Source organism: Macaca fascicularis, chromosome 1 (assembly GCF_037993035.2).
Source record: "Macaca fascicularis isolate 582-1 chromosome 1, T2T-MFA8v1.1".
In the NCBI taxonomy this organism is placed as follows: Eukaryota; Metazoa; Chordata; class Mammalia; order Primates; family Cercopithecidae; genus Macaca; species Macaca fascicularis.
Genome location: NC_088375.1, coordinates 31590975 through 31615800, shown reverse-complemented (window position 1 = coordinate 31615800; position 24826 = coordinate 31590975). Strand labels below are relative to the sequence as shown.

General features: G+C 38.6%; 1 protein-coding gene across 9 annotated transcripts in view; it reads left to right on the top strand.

Moving 5' to 3' along the window:
* Positions 1 to 24826, top strand: part of RC3H1 (ring finger and CCCH-type domains 1) — a 92159-nt gene that overhangs the window by 4313 nt on the left and 63020 nt on the right. For all 9 annotated transcript variants that reach the window (XM_074015266.1, XM_074015195.1, XM_005540039.5 and 6 more), the window contains exon 2: positions 23956 to 24337. In XM_074015266.1, the coding sequence (XP_073871367.1) occupies positions 24107 to 24337 (231 nt within the window). In that variant the 5' untranslated portion in view covers positions 23956 to 24106. The remainder of the gene's footprint in view (positions 1 to 23955; positions 24338 to 24826) is intronic.

The following is a 24826-nucleotide window of genomic DNA, read 5'->3' as shown; positions in this document are numbered from 1 at the left end:
ACTCCTTTGTTTAAGTGATATGCCCGCCTTACCTGGCTAATTTTTTAAATTTTTATTATTTTTATAGAGATAGCATTTTGCTGTGTTGCCCAGGGTGGTCTCAAACTCCTGGGCACAAGTGATCCTCCCACCTCTGCCTCCCAAAGTGCTGAGATTACAGGCATAGCAATGTTTTAAACTGACATTGGTATACCTTCATTGATTATTACTGTGCACATGTGGTAATAATTTAACTTATAATTGCATTTTATCTAAAAAATTTCCAATATCTAAATAGCATTTGAACATGATAGCAGTTTTTTTTGTTTTTTGTTTTTTGTTTTTTTTTGAGGAAGAGTTCTAAAGGGGTCAGTTTTATCTATAGATTAACATAATTTTTTTATTGAGGTTAAGTCCCATGACATAAAATTAACCATTTTAAAGTAAACAGTTTAGGTGGCACTTTGTACATTCACAATGTTGTTCCAAAACATGTTCATTACCCCCAAAGGAAACAGTGTACTTGTTAAGCAGTTACTCTGTATTCCCCTCTTCCCTAATCCCTAGCAAACGCCATTCTGCTTTCTGTCTCTAATTTGAGTCAACATCGAGGAAGAGTGCTCTGTACAATTGAAATTGCAGAAAAAACTTTGGGATGTGATTGTTAGGAATAAAAAACCACCTAATTCTTTGCATGCTTCTGTAAGTACAGTAAGCATGCTGCCAAGGACTCTATGGAAGAAAAGTTGAGAATCATAGAAGTTTGCAGTTTGTTTTGATCACCCCAGAGGGTTTTGCTCAAACTCTTAGACTCATTTGTATTTCTTCACTGGGTTGTGAGAACTAAAATTTAATGTTCTATACAAATGTGAACAACTAATACTTACTTAGTCTCCTATCTAGAACTTGTTTGCCTTTTAGGTTTTCCTAATGTGTAGAAGAAACTAGAAACATTCACAAAGGATTTATTTGAAGTTACACTGGGAAATGATTTTTAGAATTAGGTTGAAACTCTTTGATCCCTGTGAATCTAACTTTATGACTATTTTATTCATCTAATCTTTGAGAATATTTAGTTTTGACTTGCCTGACACTCTGCTTTTAATCCCTTGTTAAATAAGTGTTAGAAACCTTGATCTTGGCCCTATACCTGACACTCTGCTTTTAATCCCTTGTTAAATAAGTGTTAGAAACCTTGATCTTGGCCCTCTACCTGGTCACCTCTGAAAACGTGAATACTGTTACAAAGGCAATTGTTTAGTAAGCTTTTTTGGATTGTTTTAATTGGCTGACTGAGGGAGACAAAATTAGTTTTTTGTGTGTGTGTTTTTTTCTTTCTAGAATAAAGAATAATAAACTTGGACTTTTAGAGTTACTGCTAAGATTGACATTTCCATTTGGAGCTTTGGAAATATATTGTTATCTTAAATTCAAAAATGGTACTGTAATTGAATTGAAATCTTAAAATTTATGAGAAACAAAACTCACTTTATCTTCTTAGTAAAGATTTCTAATGGGGTTACAGGGAGCTCTAAGTAGAAAAAAATAATTTAAAATTTTGATACTAATCTCCCCTCCTTAGGGAAAATTTTATTAATATACATAATTATAATTTAGTTACAAGAACAACTTAAGTTGAGTGCAGTGACTCAAGCCTGTAATCCTAGCACTTTGGGAGGCCAAGGCAGGAGGATCTCTTGAAGCCAGGAATTCCAGACCAGCCTGGGCAATAGAGTGAAACCCTACCTGGAAAAAAAAAAAAAAAAAAAAGTGATAAGGAAAAGGATTATATCAGAATATTTAGAACTCTGTAATAAAATTTCTGGTTTTCTGTAATAATTTTTTTCAGGAAAATGTCAACTTTTTGTAAATACATGTTTCTATGTTTTTATATATACCTCATTAATTTTTTAGAGTAACATTTAGTAGAAGGCTAATGTACTCAATTAATACATTTAAATTATAAAAATACTTTTTTTTTTTTTTTTTTTTTTGGCGGGTGGACAGAGTCTCACTCTGTCATCTAGCCTGGAGTGCAATGGCACTATCTCGGCTCACTGCAACCTCTGCCTCCTGGGTTCAAGCAATTCTTGTGTCTCCAGCCTCCCAAGTAGCTGGGATTACAGGCTCCCGCCACCACGCCCGGCCAAATTTTGTATTTTCAGTACAAACGGGGTTTCACCATGTTGGCCAGGCTGGTCTTGTAACTCCTGACCTCAGGTGATCCACCCGCCACAGCCTTCCGGAGTGCTGAGATTACAGGCATGAGCCACTGCACCTGGCCGAACTTTTATCTTGAAGCAGATAGTATTAACAGATCCAAAAATAAAAATAATGTCTTTAAATGAGGTGATGTTTAGAGCTATATCCATGAAAAATATAGGATAGGCTAGGAGGTGGTGACTCATACCTGTAATCCCACCACTTTGGAAGGCCAAGGTGGCAGGGTCACTTGCTAAGAGTTCCAGACCAGCCTGGCCAACATAGTGAGACCCCACCTGTATTAAAACATGTATGTATGAAAAATATGAGGCCAGGCATGGTGGCTCACGCCTGTAATCCCAGAACTTTGGGAGGCCGAGGCGGGTAAATCACAAGGTCAGGAGTTGAAGACCAGCCCAGCCAAGATGGTGAAATCCCGTCTCTACTAAAAATACAAAAAAATTAGCCGGGCATGGTGGCGGGTGCCTGTAATCCCAGCCACTCAGGAGGCTGTGGCAGAGAACTGCTTGAACCTGGGAGGTGGAGGTTGCAGTGAGCTGAGATCACACCACTGCACTCCAGCCTGGGCGACACAGTGAGACTTTTCTCAAAAAAAAAAACAAAAACAAAAAAACGAAAAAGGTGTAGTCGAAAACTTTTGAATGAAACAGAATCACTAAATTCTTAGCTTTATTATAGAACAGTATTTAATTTATCCAGGTCTCAGCTTAGATTAAGAAGTAGGCCAAAAAAAAAAAAAAAAAGGCCTGTAATTGTCAGAAAAATTAATGAACTAAATCATCTGCACTTACACATTGGTTTAGAAGTTCTCTTGCTTTGTACATAATTCAAGGAATTTGATTATCTATTTTCTCATCCCACAGCAGATTAAAAGGTGCAAATTAGATGTTGGAGTAGAGCCATATAGGTAGGATGGAGGGCCAGCTGGGTGGCAGGAAAAAAGGTCACATTAGCCTGAGGCTGTTTAAAATAGGGACAGCAGTTACCTATACAACACCTCATTAGACTCTGAGTATATCATTAACTGTTATGTTGTGTTATATATAGAGTATTGCTCCTTGATGGAAAATTCACTGTGGGAAAATTATGTTTGTAATTTTGGGAATCATAAACATATATACAGTAGAGTGGTGTATATTAGAATATAGACTTTGGTAAAAAAAAAAAAAAAAAGAACATAGACTTTGGAGGCCAGTATATCTAGATTCTCATCTTTTATGACTTAAGCTTTATAATTCCTCATCTCTAAAAACAGAAATGGTAATACCTTTCTCTAAAGGTTGTACGGAAATGTAAATGATAATATCTTTAGTATAGTACCTGACACCTTTAATAAATGTTATTTTCCTCCTTAAATTCTGTTTAACAAAAATAATTTTAGAAAGATACTCATCCAGAATATTTTTGATCGAGTTCTACTGTAAAATGTTAATATAGAAGCTACGTATAAAACCTTATATAGTTTAGAGTTAACTGTATGTGTACTTTTGGGAATAGTAGTCAGAAATGAAGGAATTCTTCATATACCATTCTCATTTTCTTCCCACATCAGTCTATTTATATGGGCCTCTGCTGTTCAATACCAGCCACTAACTACGTGTGGCTATGTAAATTTGAGTTTTTTGAAAGATTTTATTTTTTTAGAACAGTTTTGGATTTACAGAAAAATTGCACAAAAAAATACACAGTGCCCATCTATACTCTCCCCCACAGTTTCCTCTGTTAATATCTTGCATTAGTGTGATGTGTTGGTTATCACTGATGAACCAGTGTTGATACATTATTAACTAAAGTCCATAGTTCACATTAGGATTCACCCTTTGTGTTGGACAGTTCTATGGGGTTTGCCAAATGCATAACATTATATATCCACTATTCTAGAATTGTGCAGAATGGTTTCACTGACCTAAAAATGTCCCATGTTCTACTTACTCATCTCTACCTCCTTCCTCTGAACCCCTGGCTACCACTGATCTTTTTACAGTCATAGTTTCACCTTTTCAGAATGTCTTGTGGTTGGAATCATAGTATATAGTCCTTTCAGACTGGCATAGTTCACTTAACAATATGCATTTAGGTCCCTTCGTGAATATCTTCTTTTGTTTTTGTTTTTGTTTAAAATAGAAATTGATCTTGAACTCCTGGGCTTAGGCAGTGCTCCTCCCTTGGCCTCCCAAAAGTGCTGGGATTATAGGCGTGAGCCACCGTGCCTAGACCTCTTTATGTCTTTTCATGGCTTCATAGTTTATTTCTTTTTACCGCTTAATAATATTCCACTGTGGCCGGGCACGATGGCTCACGCCTGTAATCCTAGCACTTTGGGAGGCCAGGGATCATGAGATCAGGAGATCAAGACCATCCTGGCCAACATGGTGAAACCCTGTCTCTACTAAAAATACAAAAATTAGACAGGCGTGATGATGTGAACCTGTAGTCCCAGCTACTTGGGAGGCTGAGGCAGGAGAATCGTTTGAACCTGGGAGGCAGAGGTTGCAGTGAGCTGAGATCGCGCCACCACACTCCAGCCTGGCGACAGAGTGAGACTATGTCTCAAAAACAAAACAAAAACAAACAAACAAAAAATATATATATAAAATAATAATAATATTCCATTGTATGGATACATTTAAATTTTATTTAAAATTTAATTCCTCCGTCTCACCAACGTATTTCAAGGGCTCAATAGCCACATGTACCTAATGGCTACCATATTGGAGAGCACCGATATATATGATTCCCCCAAGGTTCAATTCTCCACTTCCATTCACTCTCTTAGAGAACTTTCCTGTTTACATGATCTCAATTTTTCCTCAAGCCTACATTTTCAATGCATTATCTATTTTGTTTTGTTGCTTGTACTATCAGCAACCCTCAATTGGATATTTAAAATCCTTTACTCCCCCTAAGAACCATCCTTTTCAAGTGTTATCCATTATAGCATGGTTTCCCAGGTTTTCCATCACAGCATCATCTCTTTTTAGTCTGCTCTTCTTTTTTTTTAATTTATTTTTTATATTTTTATTTTGTTTTTGATCCTTCTTTTTTTTTTTTAATTTATTTTATGTGGCAGCATTCTATAATAGTCTGATCTTTTTTGTCCTTAAAATCTGGAGTCATCTTTTTGTTTTTTATTTTCCTCTGAACCTTTTGAATATTCAGGAGAGGTGTGCAGATCTCAGCACTAATAAATGGCAGAGTTGGTATTAGAATCTAGATCTCCTTATTCTAGTTCTTTTTTTTTTTTGAGATAGAGTCTCACTCTGTCGCCCAGGCTGGAGTGCAGTGGCGCGATCTCGGCTCACTGCAAGCTCCACCTCCTGGGTCCATGCCATTCTCCTGCCTCAGCCTCCCAAGTAGCTGGGACTACGGGCGCCTGCCACCACACCCGGCTAATTTTGTGTGTGTGTGTGTGTGTGTGTGTAGCAGAGACGGGATTTCACCATGTTAGCCAGCATGGTCTTGATCTCCTGACCTCGTGATCTGCCTGCCTTGGCCTCCCAAAGTGCTGGTATTACAGGTGTGAGCCACCACGCCCAGCTCTCGTTCTTTCTCGGGAACACCACTAGTTGGGGCTACTTTTAGAAGTTATTTTGAAGAGGATATTGGAGACTGATTATGTATTATGTGATTTTAAATATCTTTATAAGTTAAGTCTATAGAAACTATAGCTGTAGATTTCATAAACATATTATTTATAATTCTTTAAACAATTAGAAACTAAAATGAGGAAATTTATCCTAATCAGCTAAATAGCTGATTCTCTCGATGAAAAAATATTTGTCCCTTCATATGTTACCTATTTTATTTTTTGAGACAGAGTCTCACTGTGTTGCCCAGGCTAGAGTGTAGTAGAGGGATCAGGGCTCACTGCAGCCTTGACCTCCCAGGCTCACCTCAGACTACCCCTGCCATTTCATCCCCACCTGGTAGCTGGGGCTACAGGTATATGCCAGCACACCCCACTAATTTTTGTATTTTTTGTAGAGACGGAGTCTCGCGGTGTTGCCCAGGCTGGTCTCGAACTTCTGGGCTCAAGCTATCTGTCTGCCTCAGTCTCCCAAACTGCTGGGATTAGTCATGAGCCACTGTAGCTGGCTGTGGCCCATTTTAGGTGACAAAAACTAATTTTCTCTTTTTTTTTTTTGAGACGGAGTCTGGCTCTGTCGCCCAGGCTGGAGTGCAGTGGCCGGATCTCAGCTCACTGCAAGCTCCGCCTTCCGGGTTTACGCCATTCTCCTGCCTCAGCCTCCCGAGTAGCTGGGACTACAGGCGCCTACCATCTCGCCCAGCTAGTTTTTTGTATTTTTTTGGTAGAGACAGGGTTTCACCGGGTTAACCAGGATGGTCTCGGTCTCCTGACCTCATGATTCGCCCGTCTCGGCCTCCCAAAGTGCTGAGATTACAGGCTTGAACCACCGCGCCCGGCCTAAAAACTAATTTTCAATGTTAATACGAATTGGTTGTTTAAGGTGAATAGAATTAAACTGAACATTATTGGCATCCTAAATCCTTTATTGACTGTAATTTACCTTTGGATTCTATTCAAACTACACTTTGATCTCTAGAACCCGGATTGGTTACTATATGAACTTGTATCTTCCTAAACTCATCACGTTAGGAATTTTCACAACTTGAAAAATGGAGGTCCTCATATCAGTCTCTTGATTTTCTTTTGAGGTAAGCTGTCCCTCTGTGCTTAGTCCTTGGCTAAAAATAATCATACTGCTTATGGTCTTGATTTAACTTTTCTGTATGCTGGTTACACTGGCTCAAAAGTCCATTTTTGTGGAGACATTCTTTTAAAGAGTAGTAGTCTTCCACATTCAAGTACTGTACTTGAAATTAAAAAAAAAAAAAAAAAAACCTGGATTTCAGCTTTCATTTAGAAATGCTTTCCCTGTAATTACTACTTTTAAATCCCGTATTTTATATGTCAATTTTTACATTAATTGTCCCATTCATAGCAGTTTTTGAATGGTTTTTGTTAAAACTGTCAATCTTCTTTGCTTGAATCTAGCTTCTCATTAAGTTTATCAAAAACTTTAAAAAGTAAATGTAAGACTCTTCGTATAGTGTTTTTTAAATTGAGTTATGGATTATTTGGATTTATTCATTATCAGAGTTAGTTTTTTCAGAAATGTCTTATTTTGTAGGTCTGTGGTTGATGAAAACCTGTTCATGAGGGCACAAAAGACTCTTCCAGTTTATTATTTCTATCACTATTGAATAGAATTTGATGGGATTTTGAAGTAATAAAATTCTTAGAATAGAAAATAGGATGGTAAATCTCTTTAAATACATATGAGTAATTAGAATATCATAAGGCTAGTACAGATAATATTCTTACAAAGGCATCCATAAATAATGAAGTAGCAGCACCTATTCCCCTGATGATTGACATTCATTAATTAATCCATTGAACCCAGAGTTTTAAGATGAAAAGCTTTAAGTACCTTCTTCCCCTCATGAGTAATCGCTCCTCAGTGAACATATTATATGCTTATTGCCATTTGAATATCCTTTTCTGTTCAAGTGTATCATCCTTTTTAAAAATTGAGTTGTCATAGAAGAATTTGATGTAGGTAAGTGACTGTCAGCTGTGAGGAAGGTAAAGGAAGGCAAGAACTATCCTGAGGACAGAGATCAGTTAAACGGTCGCTGTGTGGCCAGGTGTGATGGCTCACAATACCAGCACTTTGGGAGGCCAAGGCAGGAGGATAGCTTGAGTCTAGGAGTTTGCAACCAGCCTGGGCAACATTGTGAGACCCTGTCTATAAAAAAAATTTTAAAAACAGCCAGGCATGGTGGTGCATACCGGTGGTCCAGCTATTGGGGAGACTGAGGTGGGAGGATTGCTTGAGCCTGGGAGGTCGAGGCTGCAGTGAGCTCTGATCATGCTACTGCATTCTAGCCTGGATGACAGAGTGAGACCCTGTCTCAAAAATTAAGAAAAAAAGGTTGCTGTGTGATCTAGGTGATGAGACTGTATTCTGTATGAGAGCAAGGGCTTTATTTCATTCAGGACTGTATCAGTTTCTGGGACACTGTCTGGCACATAGTAGATGCTCAATAAGTAGTTTTTGAATGAATAAGGGTCTCAATCAAGAAAGCGGAGATGAAAAGGAATTATAGATACAAGAGGTAATTTATTATTATCATTTTATTTCTTTTTAATTTTTGTGGGTACACAGTAGATATGTATATTTATGGAAGATTATTTTTTAATGGAAGGAAAAAGTGAGGAAATCTGGCATGATTACCAGAAATGTACATTGTCTAGTGGTACCACTAAAGAAAGATTACAGAAGGAATCACCAACTCAAAAATAAGAATAAATTTAGTTGCCACATGACCAGCATATTACCTAACATCTCTGTTACAGTGTTCTCAGCTTTAAAATTAATAATGAGACCAGATAGACTCATTGTGAGGATGAAGTGTATGCATGTGATCCACATAAAAGACTTCCTGGCACATAGAGTGTACTCAAAAATAATTAAAGATAGAAACAAGCATCTGTTTGTTTGTTTGTTTTTGAGACTGAGTCTTGCTCTGTGGCCGAGGCTATAGTGCAGTGGCACGATCTCAGCTCACTGCAACCTCCATCTCCCGGGTTCAAGTGATTCTCGTGCCTCAGCCCCCCAAGTAGCTGGGACTACAGATGCGTGCCACCATACCCAGCTAATTTTTTGTGTTTTTAGTAGAGATGGGTTCACCATGTTGGCCAGGCTGGTCTTGAACTCCTAACCTCAAGTGGTCTGCCTGCCTTGGCCTCCCAAAGTGCCAGGATTACAGACATGAGCCACCATGCCTGGCCCACTTAAGGAGCTAATATTTAGGAGCTAATATTTCAGTAGCAATGGGTATACACTGTAACAAAATAAATATAAAACATAGATGTTGGATGATGAGAAGTATTGTTGAGAAAAATTAATCAGGAAAGAGATGGGAAGCATGCAGTTTAACGTGGTTTGATAGCAGAGGGCTGGGGAGGGATTGAGATTGGGGTATCTATTTGAAATAAGGTGATCAGGAAGGCCTTCTCTGAAGGAATTCATATATTAATGCCTGTAGAGAAATGGGGAGAAGGTTCAGGGTTGGAGGAAGAGTAGGACAAACTATATTCTTAACCAGGGTCCCTGTTTTTACCAAGCGATAAATAGACTTAACTGTTAATTGTGCAATCCACAGTAGTTAGACTTATCTCAACTTTTCATTTCCTCTTCCCTATGACATACACATTATACAAACCTAAGCATGAATTTAATCCCTGAAAGATCATCATTACATATTTTGGAGGAAGTGTCTTATATTTGATTCTGATACAGCAGCAGGCAGTCAGTAGGTTCTCTAACATTCGCAGCTACTGGGGAATCAGCAAAACATCTTTTTTTTTTTTTCCAGACAAAGTCTCACTCTGTTGCCCAGGCTGGAGTGCAGTGGTGCAATCTTGGCTCACTGCAACCTCCGCCTCCTGGGTTTGAGTGATTCTCCTGCCTCAGCTTCCCAAGTAGCTGGGATTACAGGCACCCGCCACCACGCCTGACTAATTTTTGTATTTTTATTAGAGATGGGGTTTCGCCGTGTTGGCCAGGCTGGTCTCAAACTCCTGACTTCAGGTGATCTGCCAGCCTTGGCCTCCCAAAGTACTGGGATTACAGGTGTGAGCCACCACACCCGGCCAAAACATCCCCTTTTACAATTATTTCCTGTTTCAAGCCACTTTATATAAAGATAAAATAATAATACAGTATAAACAAGATACATTGTAGCTATAGGATTCTGTGTTGGGAGTTCATGTAGCAATTTTTTCATTCTTTTAAACTCTTCAAAATGGAATTTTGTTTGCAATAATAGTTGAGAAATAATTCTAAAATGGAAAATGAATCAGCTCCTCCTCTTCCTCTTTCTCTTCTTCCTCCTCCTCCCCTCCCTTCTTCTTCTGCTTCTTCCTCTGCTGCTGCTTCTGCTTCTGCTTCCTTCTTCTTTCTTCTTTTCCAAGCACTGACTGTTTTTCAAGTATCTGCAATTAAGTCTCCGTGACATTGTTTTCTGAAAATAGTTTGAATTCTAGGAGGCATATTTCAAAACAGAACAAAGTAATGAAATGTCCTTAAGACCTAAGAGATTATTAGGAAAATACATTTTTAAAATATTGGTATTATTGCTATTATTGTTAAATATACTAGGTTTTTAATACAAATAAAATTTCTAGGTCAAAATATATAATTAGGTATCTACCTATTGTGAATACATCTACACGTTTCTAGAATCAGTCAGAACATGATGGCAGCCACCAAATGCCACAAGGAAGTCTAAAGCACAGGATCCTTGGGAAAAAGAAATAGAAGCAAGTAATAGGAGCAGGAAGCAAGTAATAAGAGACTATTAGTTTGTGACACATACTCTGTGTGATGCATACATTGTTACGTTTTCTTGAGTAAAGAGGAGATTTTTGTTGTCTAGTTTTGTTATTGACACCCATTTTTGTTCCTTCCAGTTCAACATGAGAAATCTGCTGCATTCAAAATCTACAAGTCATCACTGCTCCAAAAATAAGTTCATAAAGTGTGATCATTTTACCTGGAATGCTTTGTAACAGTTTAACATGTAGTAAATGCTGGGAAAAACAAAATCTAACAAAAATAATATTGTGTGGGCTGGACGCAGTGGCTCACACCTGACATCCTGCTGATCTGGGAGGCTGAGGTAGGAGGATCACTTGAGGTCAGGAGTTTGAGATCAGCCTGGGCAATATAGACCATGTCTATAAAAAGTGTAAAAAGTAGCCAGGCATGGTGGCCCATGCTCATAGTCCCAGCTCCTCAGGAGGCTGAGGTGGGAGGGTCGTTTGAACCCACGAGTTCGAGGCTGCAGTGAACCATGATCATGCCACTGCACTCCAGCCTCGGTGATAAAGCAAGACCCTGACTCAAATAATAGCAACAACAACAACAACATTGTGTGAAAGAAGCCAAGTACAAAAGAATGCATACTGATAATTCCATTATATAGAATTTTAAACCAGGCAAAACTAACCTATTGTGTTAGGAGTTAGGATAGTAGTGATATTTGGGGAAGAATAAAGGAGTAATCATTGGGAGGGATGATGAGGGGGCCTTTTGAGATGCTGGTCATGTCTTAAGTATGCAGGTATGCTCACTTTGTGATAATGCATTGAACTGAGCACTCTTGATCTGTATGTATGGTATACTTCATCTTAAAATATCAGTAAGGTGTCTTAAGATATATAAATCATTTTGTTTTAGTTCCCTTCTCATTTCTCAGTGAAATATTTTAATAAAATATTCAAAACAAAGTTATCCTTGTGGTTCTCTTCAAAAGAAATACAGTAGTTGCTGCTACAACCGGATTTTTTCTTTTTAATAAACAAGTAGGTTTAAACAGTTCCAGAGTTCCTACTTAAAACCAGTCATGCTCAGATTAAACCCAAAATAGGCATCATTTAATTTATATCTTTAATTGTGGCTGACTAATAAAATAATTATTAAAAAGTATGATAAAAAGTTACAAGTGCTCAAAGTTGGAAGACATGTTGTTATGGTAGAAAAAGTACAGGTTTTGGAGTCAGATAGATGTGGGTTCAAATTATGACTAAATCACTAAGTTAGTTGAATAACTGAGTTTTCTTTCCTTCCTTCATCAGTAAAGTAGAGGTAATAATATCTATGTCAGAAGGTTATTGGAAAGATTAAATGAGTTAGTGTTTGGCAAGCAAACGCACAGTTTCGAGATAGAGAAAATATTTGGGGAGTATATGAAGATAGTTGTAGGTGGGTAAAAAGTATAACTTGCTGAAAATGACTAACCTTAGCTAGTGATGGTAAAGAACAGTATGTATGTATGTATGTATGTATGTATGTATTTATTTATTTATGAGACGCAGTTTTGCTCTTGTTCCCCAGGCTGGAGCGCAGTAGCATGGTTTCAGGTCACTGCGGCCTCTACCTCCTGGGTTCAAGCAGTTCTCCTGCCTCAGCCTCCTAAGTAGCAGGGATTACAGGCACCCACTACTACATCTGGCTAACTTACTGTAGTTTTAGTAGAGATGGGGTTTTGTCATGTTGGCCAGGCTGGTCTCGATCTCCTGACCTCAGGTAATCCACCTGCCTTTGCCTTCCAAAGTGCTGGGATTACAGGCATGAGCCACCGCACCCGGCCATGAATGGTCTTTAGATTGTCACCAGCAAGGACTGACAACATCTAACTTGGAAACACATGAAACTTTATCAGTATTAAGAGTTAATAATGCTGCTTTGGCACATCAACATAGAGGACTGTTGCATGGATCACAACTTAAGTATGTTGAGTGGGATTATGATAAATTTTAGATAGGTTTAAATTAAGCACAAATGGTACATATTTTTAAGTCAAAAGAGGTTCATTGCCCATGTTGTGCTTTGAAAATGTATCATTTTGCTTTTTTGTTACTGATAATTTATGATGCAGGATTGAGGAGCCAAATGTTGTGTTTGTGAAGGTGTGTCAGTATCTTAATGATTTTTAGAGCCTAAAAACAGATAAATATGCTCTGTCAAAAAGGTTATAATTCAATTGAGAGAACCTTTCAAATTTCTATGTCAATATTACATGTTTTCTCAAAAGACTATGAAATTTATATATGTAAAACTATCTTAATTATATAATCACCAGATTATTATTAAATAACAAACCACTCTAAAATTTTGCTGCTTAAAGCAACCATTTTATTCGCTTACAATTCTGTGAGTCAGCAATTTGGACTGAGTTTAGTTTGGTAGTTCTGCTGGTCTCCCCTGAGGCCACTTGTGTAGCTGCAATCATCTGACAGCTCAAATTAGGACTGGTTTTAGGGATCTGAGATATTATAAAACAGCTTTTCTTTGTTTCATGTACTCTTGTCCTCAGACAAGCTAGTTCAAGCTTCCTGCAAAGTCTCTTGAGACCTAGGCTCTGAAACTCTCCCAGTATCATCACTTCTGTTGCATGCGACTGTTGAAAGTAAGTCAGGGCCACCCACGTTGAAGAATGGGGGAAATAGACCCAATGTCACTATTTTCTCTATGGTTTTTAATACTTAGGAAGCTGTCCTGTATATGTTAGCAAATCTATCAAGCTGGAGTATTCATGTGTTCTCTAATAGTGGCCTCCCGAGTACCTGGGATTACAAGCACCCTCCACCATGTCTGGCTAATTTTTGTATTTTTAGTAGAGACAGGGTTTCACCACGTTGGCCAGGCTGGTCTCGAACTCTCCTGACCTCAGGTAATCTGTCACTTCAGCTTCCCAAAGTGTTGGGATTACAGGCATAAGCCACCATGCCTGGCAATTCCCCATGCTTTTATCACAGTAATTGGTATGTTACTCAGTCACTGACAAAGAGAACAAAAGGTTTGGTGGGGAGGAGATGAACTTGGATGACTTAGTAGTCAACTGGTTATATGGCCCTGGCACTCAGAAGAGAAGTCTGAACTTGAGAGAGACATTTGGAGGTCAGCAGGATCTAGTTGGTTGTTGAAAACATAAAAACAGATGAAATTACTCAGGGAAACTCTCTAGGGAAGAGAATTGAGAAAGGAATTCTAAGAACCGCCACTATTCCAAGTATGGATAGAGAAGAAGAAGCCCTCAATAGATATGGGCAAGGAGTGGCCTGCCAATTATTGGACAGTATGTTATATAGAAGCCAGAAAAGGGCAACTTTTGTAGGAGTAACTTTAATATTATTAAATGCTGTATAGAAAGAAGTAAAATAAGAATTGAGATATGACTCTTGAATTTCATAAAGTTCTTAATGTGCCTGTTAAGAGTTATTTCAAAATAGTGGTGGATGGAAACAGGGACAAGGATTGAATGACTCTTTTTTAGATAAGACAAGTTAGAGACAAATTTCTTTCAGCTCCTGAACAAACATTGAAGCATGCTAGTGGGAAAAGAACTAATAATGAAGGACAAGTTGAAAAAACAGAATATTAGTGCTACCCTCTAAAATGTCTTAATTTCATCATATTCCTTAGGATTCTGTAGGATAGTATTTAACAACCTGAAACATACATTTATTAGGCACAGGTTAGATTTTCTTTTTATTGTGGTTATTTGTCCCTGCATTCCAAATTATTATTTGCCAGTCAGATTTGTGTGTCTCAAAATAACTTATGGAGACAACAGGAGTAAACTTCCTTTATAAAAATGAACCATTATTGCAGCAAGAGGACTGATTTCAAAAGATGACCTGGAGAACTATTTAGTCTTATTAAAGTATTTGGCCTCATCTTCAAAATTTATTCATGAATCTTTCATTTTGGGACTGAAATATCTTTCTGATTTAGAAAAGAAGCTTAATTAAGAAGGAGATGTCAACTTTTACCTCCCCTGCCCCCAACAGCAACAAAAAAAATAATTTCATAAATTTGTGGTTAATTTAAAAGCAGTTAAGGTAATGAATAAACTATTTTGTAAAATTTTTTGACGGTAATGAGTAAACTGAAATGCTCAATGTATACTAAAAATACTTCTGATCTTAGTAATCAGTTTTATTACATCCTTAGTGTTTGTACTAACACTAAATTGGTGATTATATATTTATTTACTTGACAGTATAGTATATGTAATATTCAACAGAGTGTTAATGCAAAAACAGAAAAAATTAAAACATTTTGCTTTTTTGCTTAATTGGTAAATTTTCCTTGCTACTTCCTTTAAAGATGATGCTTTTGGCTGGGCGTGGTGGCTCACGCCTATATAATCCCTGCACTTTGGGAGGCTGCGGCTGATCATTTGAGGCTAGGAGTTTGAGACCTGGCCAACGTGGTGAAACCCCATCTCTACTAAAAATACAAAAATTAGCCAGGCATGGTGGTGCACACCTGTAATCCCAGCTACTCTGCACAAGAATGGCTTGAACCTAGGAGGTGGAGGTTGCAGTGAGCCAAGATCGTACCACTGCACTCCAGCTTGGGCAACAGAATGAGAATCTGTCTCAAAAACACAAAAACAGAAAAAGATGATGCCTTTGAGTCTGGTCACATCATTCTGCCACCTCTTTGATAACTACTGGGGGCTAACACTCTCTTTAGTGTAGCACATTTATATGTAATGCATAACTTGAACCTGGAGATTCAAACTATATACATAAAGTTAAAGACTGTCTTATTTTCTCAGGCACTCTGTTTCAAACTCAGGTCAAGCGGCTTCGCCATGAATGATTTTGTCCTTTCTTACTACTTCTTCTCCTAAATCTGGCAGTAGGTTGGAGATAGAAATTTTTCTTTTTGCCTCTGAACGCTGAAAAAGTAAGCAACCTGAACTAACCCCTTGAACTTTCCTCAGCCTTTCTTTATCAACTTCTATTTTTCAAGCTATTTTTCCCTCTAACTCAGAAGCCCTTCTCTTTATGCCTGTCCCAAGTATTTACCATTTGTACTAACATAATCATATTAAATTATTTATATCCAGGATGTTGTATATATAGGGTTACAATTCAGTCCATACATTTTGGGAAGAGGTATTTTTACAATCAAAACTGGGTCGGTCTTCACAAGATATTACTGCTGGAAAAACCTTGAGCCTCCTCAAATTTTAGACTCTATTTCCACTGTAAATTAGTTGATGCTCTGCTGAGGATTAAAAAATTAAGTGTTATAATAGGCCTTCATTAGTTTTCTTCTTTGTGTTTTTGTCTCCTGCTTCTAGCTTCATTTTTCAAGACAGTGAAACATTTTCTCTTCTCTGATGTGGCCCTACATGCTGGTTGCTATGGAAATGTTCCAGAGCAATGAAAAATTAAGTTAAGGTCAAGAATAATGAGTTAAAATCTCATCTCATGGGACATGGTGGGAAGAGAGCCAAGATTTTCTTCTTACAATATGGTTTTTTTGATAAAACATTTTTCACAGGCCAACTTATACTTCAAATATGTAAGACCTGGTGTTAATCCCAGCTCAACAGTTTATTGATTTGGGGCCGTTACTTAATGCTGCCAAACCTCGAGTTATCATCTGTAAAATGGGCATAGTAATGCCTCAGAAGAGTGCCTGGCTCAGAGTAGATACTTGAATTTTAATTTCCATTTTTCTCTCTCTGAATCAGGAACATATAAAACGAACCTATAATAGAAGAGATGGTAATAAATGTGTGATACATTTAAATGAAATCTTCACAGCAATGTAATTTAGCTATTTAATAGGGCTATTGCTGTGCTCATAGAACAGATTTGAATAGTTTCTATGTTTCTACATTATTACTTAACATTTTTGAAAACTAAGACTATTAAAAAGCCCTTAATGACTATTTTAACAGCTTTATTGAAGTGTAATTTACATACCATAAAATTCACTTATTTTAAATACACAAATGATTTTTAGTAAATTTACAGAGTTGTGCAACCATTACTACAATCCAATTTTAAGGCATTTCTGTCACTCCCAAGAGCTCCCTTGCCATAATTACTATAAACTTTTATTCGTGAGGTGGCACAAATTAGAGAGTTTAAAAGTACCAGCTTGGGAGTTTGGCTGGCCTGAGTTTGAGTCTTAATCCTGCCATTTTCTAGCTTTGTGACTTGGGTACTTTGGTTTCCTTATCTTTAAAGTGGGGATAATAACTACATTACAGTGTTACTGTGAACATTAATTAGATACTGTATATAGCTCACTGAAAGTTTAGTGTCCTAGTTTTTGCTTCACAGATGTTGGTTATTGGTGGTAGTTCACATTGTGGACATTTAAATAAGAGAAACATCTGAAAACGCCTAGCACAGTGACTGACACATGATTGATTTTTAGGAAACAAAGCTGTTTTACATCTTTCCAGATGCATCGTGTCATCACAATTTTGTCTGTAGTAGCTCATTGGCAATGTTTTAATCATACTTAAACATCAGTGCTCACAATATGTAGTTATTTGTTATTTTGCAGAGGCATGCATTTGAATTTAATAGCTAAGGGAGCTGTAAGACTTGTAGTTTGGTATCTACAAAGTAGTCACTTAGCTGGTGGACCCAAGCAGTAGTCTTGTTGTTTATAATTCCTATCTTTCTTTCTCTCTTCTTTTTTTTTTTTTGAGACCGAGTTTTGCTCTTAATGCCCAGGCTGGAGTGCAGTGGCGTGATCTTGGCTCACCACAACCTCCGCCTCCCAGGTTCAAGCGATTCTCCTCCCTCGGCCTCGCGAGTAGCGGGGATTACAGGCATGCGCCACCATGCCCTGCTAATTTTTTTATTTTTAGTAGAGACAGGATTTCTCTATGTTGGTCAGGCTGGTCTCAAACTCCTGACCTCAGGTGATCTGCCAGCCTCAGCCTTCCAAAGTGCTGGGTTTACAGGCGTGAGCCACAGCGCCCAGCATTTTTTTTTTTTTTTTCAGAGATGGGGTTTCACTCTGTTGCCCAGGCTGGAGTGCAGTGGTGCAGTCATAGCTCACTGAAACCTTGAACTCCTGGGATCAAGCGTACCTCCCACCTCAGCCTCCTGAATAGCTGGGACTACAAGTACTTGCCACCACACTCTGCTCATTTTTTATTTTGCTTATAGAGACAAGGTCTTGCCTTGTTGGCCAGGTTGATCTCAATCTCCTGGTCTCAAGTGATCCTCCCACCTCAGCCACCCAAAAGTGCTGTGATTGTAGGCGTGAACCACAGCACCCAGCCAAAATAATTTTTATTTTGATATTAAGATCTTTATTTCTTTCTTAAGAAAAAAAAACTGAGTAAAGTCAAATGGTAATATTATTGATAAAAGTTTAGAGATTTAAGAAAGTGATGGTTCTTAACCAGAATTTAGACATTTGGATAAATTAATAGTGGAATGTCAAATGTGATATTCTGTACTGTAGCTTCTTCAGTCAATGCCATGAACAAGGCATATAACCAAATAAAGCAGTCTTTTCAGTGTTTTCTATGAGCACTCTTTAGTGGCGTAAAAATGTGTATGTATAATTGGGGAAATTATATGGTATTTTTGAACTTGGGTCTTAGGTCAGACCCTTGAACTGATTGCTGTTTAATTGTCATGAATATTCTGTATTATCAATTATCAACAGTAAAATCTCTGATTGTCATTTTTGTAGGAAAAGAGGAGTCCTTATTTAAACTGATGGAGAAACTAATCATTGCTTTCATACTTGAGCAGCAGTGTCACTCTTTTTGATCATTTTGGAAATAAAGAGGGCTCATCATTTGTCTTCTGTTTCAGTTAGGAAGGTTCCAGTAGAAATACTCCTAATTAATTAGATTTGACCTGGCCCCCAACAGTTTATCTGCAGGCTTTGAATGCATGTGCTTTGATTAGTAGAATTATTTACAGCTATTTTTGTTTAGTGGCCTTTTTTAGTTTGCTGACATACCGTGTTCTGAGGAAGTTCAAAAAATCTGGATGTTGGTATATTAATAATTTTATTTCATATGTTTACTTTTGACTGAAAGAATACTTATTATATTTACTAAATCATGTCTTTTGTGGTTTAGATACATGTTGTGGTTGAAGAGTATATAAACTGTCTTCAAGAAGCTTGGAGAATGTTTGGAAGAATGAGTTTAGAGAAAGATACTTAAAGAATGAGGAAATGGAAATTCTTCTTAGATCTACTGTCTACAATTAACTGACACTTTGAGTCTCTAAAAAATCTTTGCCTTGTGATTTTTTAAGTCCTGAAATAGGGTCATCTAAGAGTGACCTTTTGTTATTAATCATCAAATTTCCCAAAGTCAAGCTTTAAGAATATTATTTTCCCCTTGGTCTCTCAAACCTGTGTTTATGGTCAAAATAATGCTTTTATTTTTAATGAAGAACTGATTGCTGATATTCCTATTTTTATCATATCAAGTTGTTTATAGTTGTGTCAAAGAACTATTTTACTAGAAAATTTAAGAGATTAACAACTACATACCTTACTTTACAAAGTTAATACAGGTGGAAGTGATAAACAAAATTAATAAAGGAATGCTAATTATTTGAAAGGATAAGTTACAGACTATTTTAAGATTCTTAAATTTCGAAAAGAACTAATAAGTTTTCATGATTTGGCTATCTAAATATGTAAAAGAAGATTAATAAGGACAAATGTTTTGAATTGTTTTAGAGTGATTATCTTAAGAAGCTTAAATTGTACTCTAAGTGTACTCTAGCTTTGTGTTACTCTTTCAATTTATTTGTACTTATATAAGTAATTCATGATTACATACATTTTGTAAGTTGCCCAACTGTATAACTGCCATTAAGATTTTTGTTTTGTTTTGTTTTACGCAGGATCTCGCTCCGTTGCCCAGGCTGGAGTGCAGTGGAGCAAACTTGACTTGCTACAGCTCTGACCTCCTGGGCTCAGGCAATCTCTTTCCTCAGCCTCCATATAGCTCCATATGGGACTAAAGGTGCCCATGTCCAGCTAAATTTTTTATTTTTCTGTAGAGATGGGGCCTCACTTTATTGCCCAGGCTGGTCTCAAACTCCCGGGCTCAAGAGATCCACCTGTCTCCACCTCCCAGAGTGCTGGGATTAGAAGTGTGAACCACTATGCCTGGCAGTGCTGTTAAGTTTTGTTACCCAAAAAAAATCCAGAGTTCCTTTGCCTATCAAGTAACAAATGACTCCACAAGAACACATATCTTGATCAATAGATGTTTTATTACTTGTCACAAGTAAGGAGAGCACTGGGCATATTCTCCAAAGCAGTGGCTCTCTGAGGGAAAGTGAGAGGAGGATTTTATGGGGCGATGGAGAGGGAAGAGAGGGTATGTCACTGCATATAGAGGAGGGGTCCCAGTGGTGCACATACAGTGAGTCTTTATGCCTGGGTGTAGGTCACATGCTATGGTAGTGAAGCTATAGCTTCTCCCAGGATGGAGACTTTAGCATGGTAATGAGGAAAGCTCACCCTGGTTTATCTGTGAGTTGCTAGGGTCTGTGAGGAACTGGTTCCAGTCATCTAGTTGATGCATTCTACACAGGGTTTAGGCAAAAATAGGCTACAAGGCAGGAGGTTATAAAACAGGCCGATTGTTCAAGTTGATTAATTCCTATAGTCCATGAAGACCTTGCTGTCTGCTTATAGCTTGTTGAGTGTCTTTTCAGACCTTTTTCTTCCATCCATTTACATACATTAATACATAGACTAATATGTAAGGGTTCTTTTCCCTCAGCACAAGTGATGTAATATGTATTGGTCTGCAAGTCTTGTTTTTTGTTTTGTTTTTGTTTTTTTACTTAATGTATTTTGAGTCTCTTTCCATACATTTTCATAGCACTGGTATGTCTCTGTTTATCTAGAGTGCAATGGCGTGATTTCGGCTCACCGCAACCTCCCCCTCCCGGGTTCAAGCAGTCCAATTGCCTCAGCCTCCCGAGTAGCTGGGATTACAGGTGCCCATCACCACGCCAGGCTAATTTTTGTATTTTTAGTAGAGATAAGGTTTCACCATGTTGACCAGGTTGGTCTCAAACTCCTGACCTCAGGTAATCCGCCCGCCTCGACCTCCCAAAGTGCTGGGATTACAGGCGTAAGCCGCCACACCCAGCCCAATTTTTTCAATTACATCAATTTCTAGTCTTTTAAATCTTATTATAAATACCTTGTAAAATTTATTATCTTTCTTTAATATGGACAATCACTGTAATCAATCTGTTTTCCATATTAGAGTTTTTGCGTATCAGGTTTTCTTAAAGTAAGCATCATGCTGGTGTATCAGCATATGAGTGCTTTAGGGCCCAAGAGTGAGAATAGGCATATAGTTGTTACTCTTCCTAGTTGAGCGTTGAAGGAGATCATAGTGGACTGTGTGTGACTGGTGAGAATAATATCACAGGATAACTTTCAAAACAATAAAGTGAGTCACCTCCTGCCCCTTCAGTGGCTTTACACTACTCTTCACATAGTAACCAAATACCATCATATAAGTTAGAAGATCCTGTGTTCTTTGGTCCTTGATGATTCTTTTTTTTTGAGACTGAGTCTCGCTCTGTCGCCCAGGCTGGAGTGCAGTGGCGCAATCTCGGCTCACTTCAAGCTCTGCCTCCCAGGTTCATGCCATTCTCCTGCCTCAGCCTCCCAAGTAGCTGGGACTACAGGTGCCTGCCACCATGTCCGGCTAATTTTTTTGTATTTTTAGTAGAGATGGGGTTTCACCGTGTTAGCCAGGATGGTCTCAATTTCCTGACTTCATGATTTGCACACCTTGGCCTCCCAAAGTGCTGGGATTACACGTGTGAGCCACTGCGCCCAGCTGGTCCTTGCTAATTCTTTAGTCTCATCTCATACCTCTTGCTGTCTATTCTGTGTTTTGTTTGGTTTTGGTTTCACTGTTGTTTTTCTTTTTTTTAGCTCCCCATTTGTACTATATTCTTTTTTTTTTTTTGAAAAGGAGTTTTGCTCTTGTTTACCAGGCTGGAGTGCAGTGGCGCGCCCTCTTGGCTCACCGCAACCTTCGTCTCCCAGGTTCAAGTGATTCTCCTGCCTCAGCCTCCCAAGTAACTGAGATTACAGGCATTGTGCCACCATGCCTGGCCAATTTTGTATTGTTAGTAGAGACGGGATTTCTCCATGTTGGTCAGTCTGGTCTCAAACTCCTGACCTCAGGTGATCAGCCTGCCTCCGCCTCCCAAAGTGCTGGAGATTACAGGTGTGGGCCACCGTGCCTGGCCTCATCTGTACTATATTCTTTCTAGTCTCAGAATCTATGGTTATGCTGTTTCTTTACCTAGAATCTATATCACACATATTAAACATTATTCTTCCCTTAACTTTCATTCAGCAGTCATCTTCAAAATCTTTCCATAAATATCACTTAACTGTACATCAGCTCTACCCTAATTTGGTCAGGTTGCCTCTGTTATATATGCTTGTATCTCCCTATACTTCACCTACATATCACTTACCATAACTTGCAATCATATATTTAGTTGTGTGATTGCTGTTAATATGTTTAGTGAAAGAAACAGTGCAAGCTCCATGTGGACTTAGAATGACTTATAATTTTTTATCCCTAGTACTGAACACATAGTAAAGACCAGTAAAACATTTTTGTGTCATCTAACTAAATTTAATTTTTCCTGGGAATGGAATAGTATTTCTTTTTGTTCTTTTTTCTTTTTGTTTTTGAGATGGGGTCTTGCTTTGTCACCCAGGCTAGAGTGCAGTCACGTGTTCGTGGCTCAAGGCAGCCTCAAACTTCTGGGCTCAAGTGATCCTCCTACCTTAGCCCTTAGCTTCCAGGGTCGCTGGGACCACAGGTGCATGCCACCACGCCTGGCTAATTTTTGTAGAGACAGGGTCTCCCTGTGTTACCTAGGCTGGTCTCAAACTCCTGGGCTCAAGCAATCCTCCCATCTCAGCCTCTCAAAGTGCTGGAATTATAGGCATGAGCCATCACACCCAGCCTGAAAAATTTGTATGAGTCTGTTGAGATTGTGGTATAAATACAGAGGAAACATATGTTTGTGTAGATTGTTTCTACTTTTAAAATATTCTTATGTTGTCAAAAGTTTTTTTTTTGTTTTGAGATGGGGTCTCACTGTGTCGCCCAGGCAGGAGTGCAGTGGTGGATCTCGGCTCACCGCAACCTCCACCTCCTGGGTTCAAGCAGTTCTCCTCACTCAGCTTCCCGAGTAGCTGGGATTACAGCCACGCACCACCACGCTGGCTAATTTTTTATATTTTTGGTAGAGATGGGGTTTCACCATGTTGGCCAGTCTGATCTCGAACTCCTGACCTCAAGTGACCCACCCGCCTCAGCCTCCCAAAGTGCTGGGATTACAAACCTGAGACACCGCGCCTTGTCATCAAAAGTTATTTATGTCTTGGTCGTTAATTCTTCCCTCCCTCTACCCCCTTCCCCAACAAAGCTTTTTTTTTTTGCTTTTTTTTTTTTTTTTTCTGAGACTGAGTTTCGCTCTTGTTCCCCAGACTGGAGTGCAATGGCAGATCTCGGCTCACTGCAACCTCTGCCTCCTGGGTTCAAGTGATTCTCCCACTTCAGCCTCCTGAGTAGCTGGGATTACAGGCACCTGCCACCACGCCTGGCTAATTTTTGTATTTTTAGTGGACATGGGGTTTCACCAGGTTGGCCAGGCTTGTCTCGAACTCCTGACCTCGAGGAATCTGCCCGCCTTGGCCTCCCAAATTGCTGGGATTACAGGCGTGAGCCACTGTACCCAGCCAAGATTAATTTTTAGATATATTTATTTTTTAAAAATTAGAGATTTAGCCGGGCATGGTGGCTCACACCTGTAATCCCAGCACTTTGGGATGCCGAGAGGGGAGGATCACCTGAGGTCAAGAGTTCGAGACCAGCCTGACCAACATGGAGAAACCCCCTCTCTACTAAAAATACAAAATTAGTCAGGCATGGTGGCGCATGCCTGTAATCCCAGCTACTTGAGAGGCTGAGGCAGGATAATTGCTAGAACCCAGGAGATGGAGGTTGCACCATTGCACTCCAGCCTGGGCAACAAGAGTGAAATTCCATCTCAAAAAAAAAAAAAAAAAATCAGGGACTTAGATAAACTTAAGAGACTGGGGTCCTGGATGGAACTTTATTACTACAAATCTCCTCTCAGGCAGGGGACTACTTCCCATCTCTAAAATGAGGGAATGGAACTAGATGTTTTATCATGGCTGTAATTCTGTAAAAGTGTAAAAAGATGGATTACAGTAATACAAATGTGGTATAAAAAGTTGTGAAATAAGACTGGACTTGTGGTTCTTTTTCAACAGTTTAATTGAAAAGAAAGACACTCAATTTTTTTCCTTTTTCTTTGTTTTCCAGGTTATATTTCACACTATGTGCTGACTGTATCTACAGAAGATATTTAAAAAAAAAAAAAGATAAACTTTTTTTCAAAGATTTTGATTCCAGTGGAATCTTTGCTTTAGATTTGCGTGTGTGTTTGTGTTCGTGAATTGTAACTCCAGAAGCAATGCCTGTACAAGCTCCACAATGGACGGATTTCCTCTCCTGCCCAATTTGCACTCAGACTTTCGACGAAACAATTCGAAAGCCCATCAGTTTGGGTTGTGGCCATACTGTCTGCAAGATGTGCCTGAATAAACTCCACCGCAAGGCTTGCCCATTTGACCAGACCACTATCAATACAGACATTGAGCTCCTCCCTGTGAACTCAGCATTGCTGCAGCTCGTGGGTGCTCAGGTAAGATGGGTGACTTAATACTTTTAAATTTCTCTCTCTTTCTCTCTCTCTGTCTCTCTTTCTCTCTCTCTCTGTGTGTGTGTGTGTGTGTGTGTGTGTGTGTGTGTGTTTTGCGTGTTTTTCTCCTGAGAGAAACCTGTTGAATTAAAATTGGGTAACATTGCCTTCTATTTAAATAGGTATAATTCTATTTGGTACTGTAAATCCTTTATTTCAGCATGTTAGATTTATTGTGGTAGTCCAGTGCTTTTTAGTCATAGTACAGTAGCATCCATTTAATCTTGTCAGATATTCAATAAACCTAGCTATGCAAATCACTAGAGAAACCTAAGGCCGGGTGTGATGGCTCATGTCTGTAATCCCAGCACTTTGGGAGGCCAAGACGGGTGGATCATTTGAGGTCAGGAGTTTGAGACCAGCCTGGCCAACATGGTGAAACCCTGTCCCTACTGCAAATACAAAAAAATGAGCTGGGTGTGGTGGTGTGTG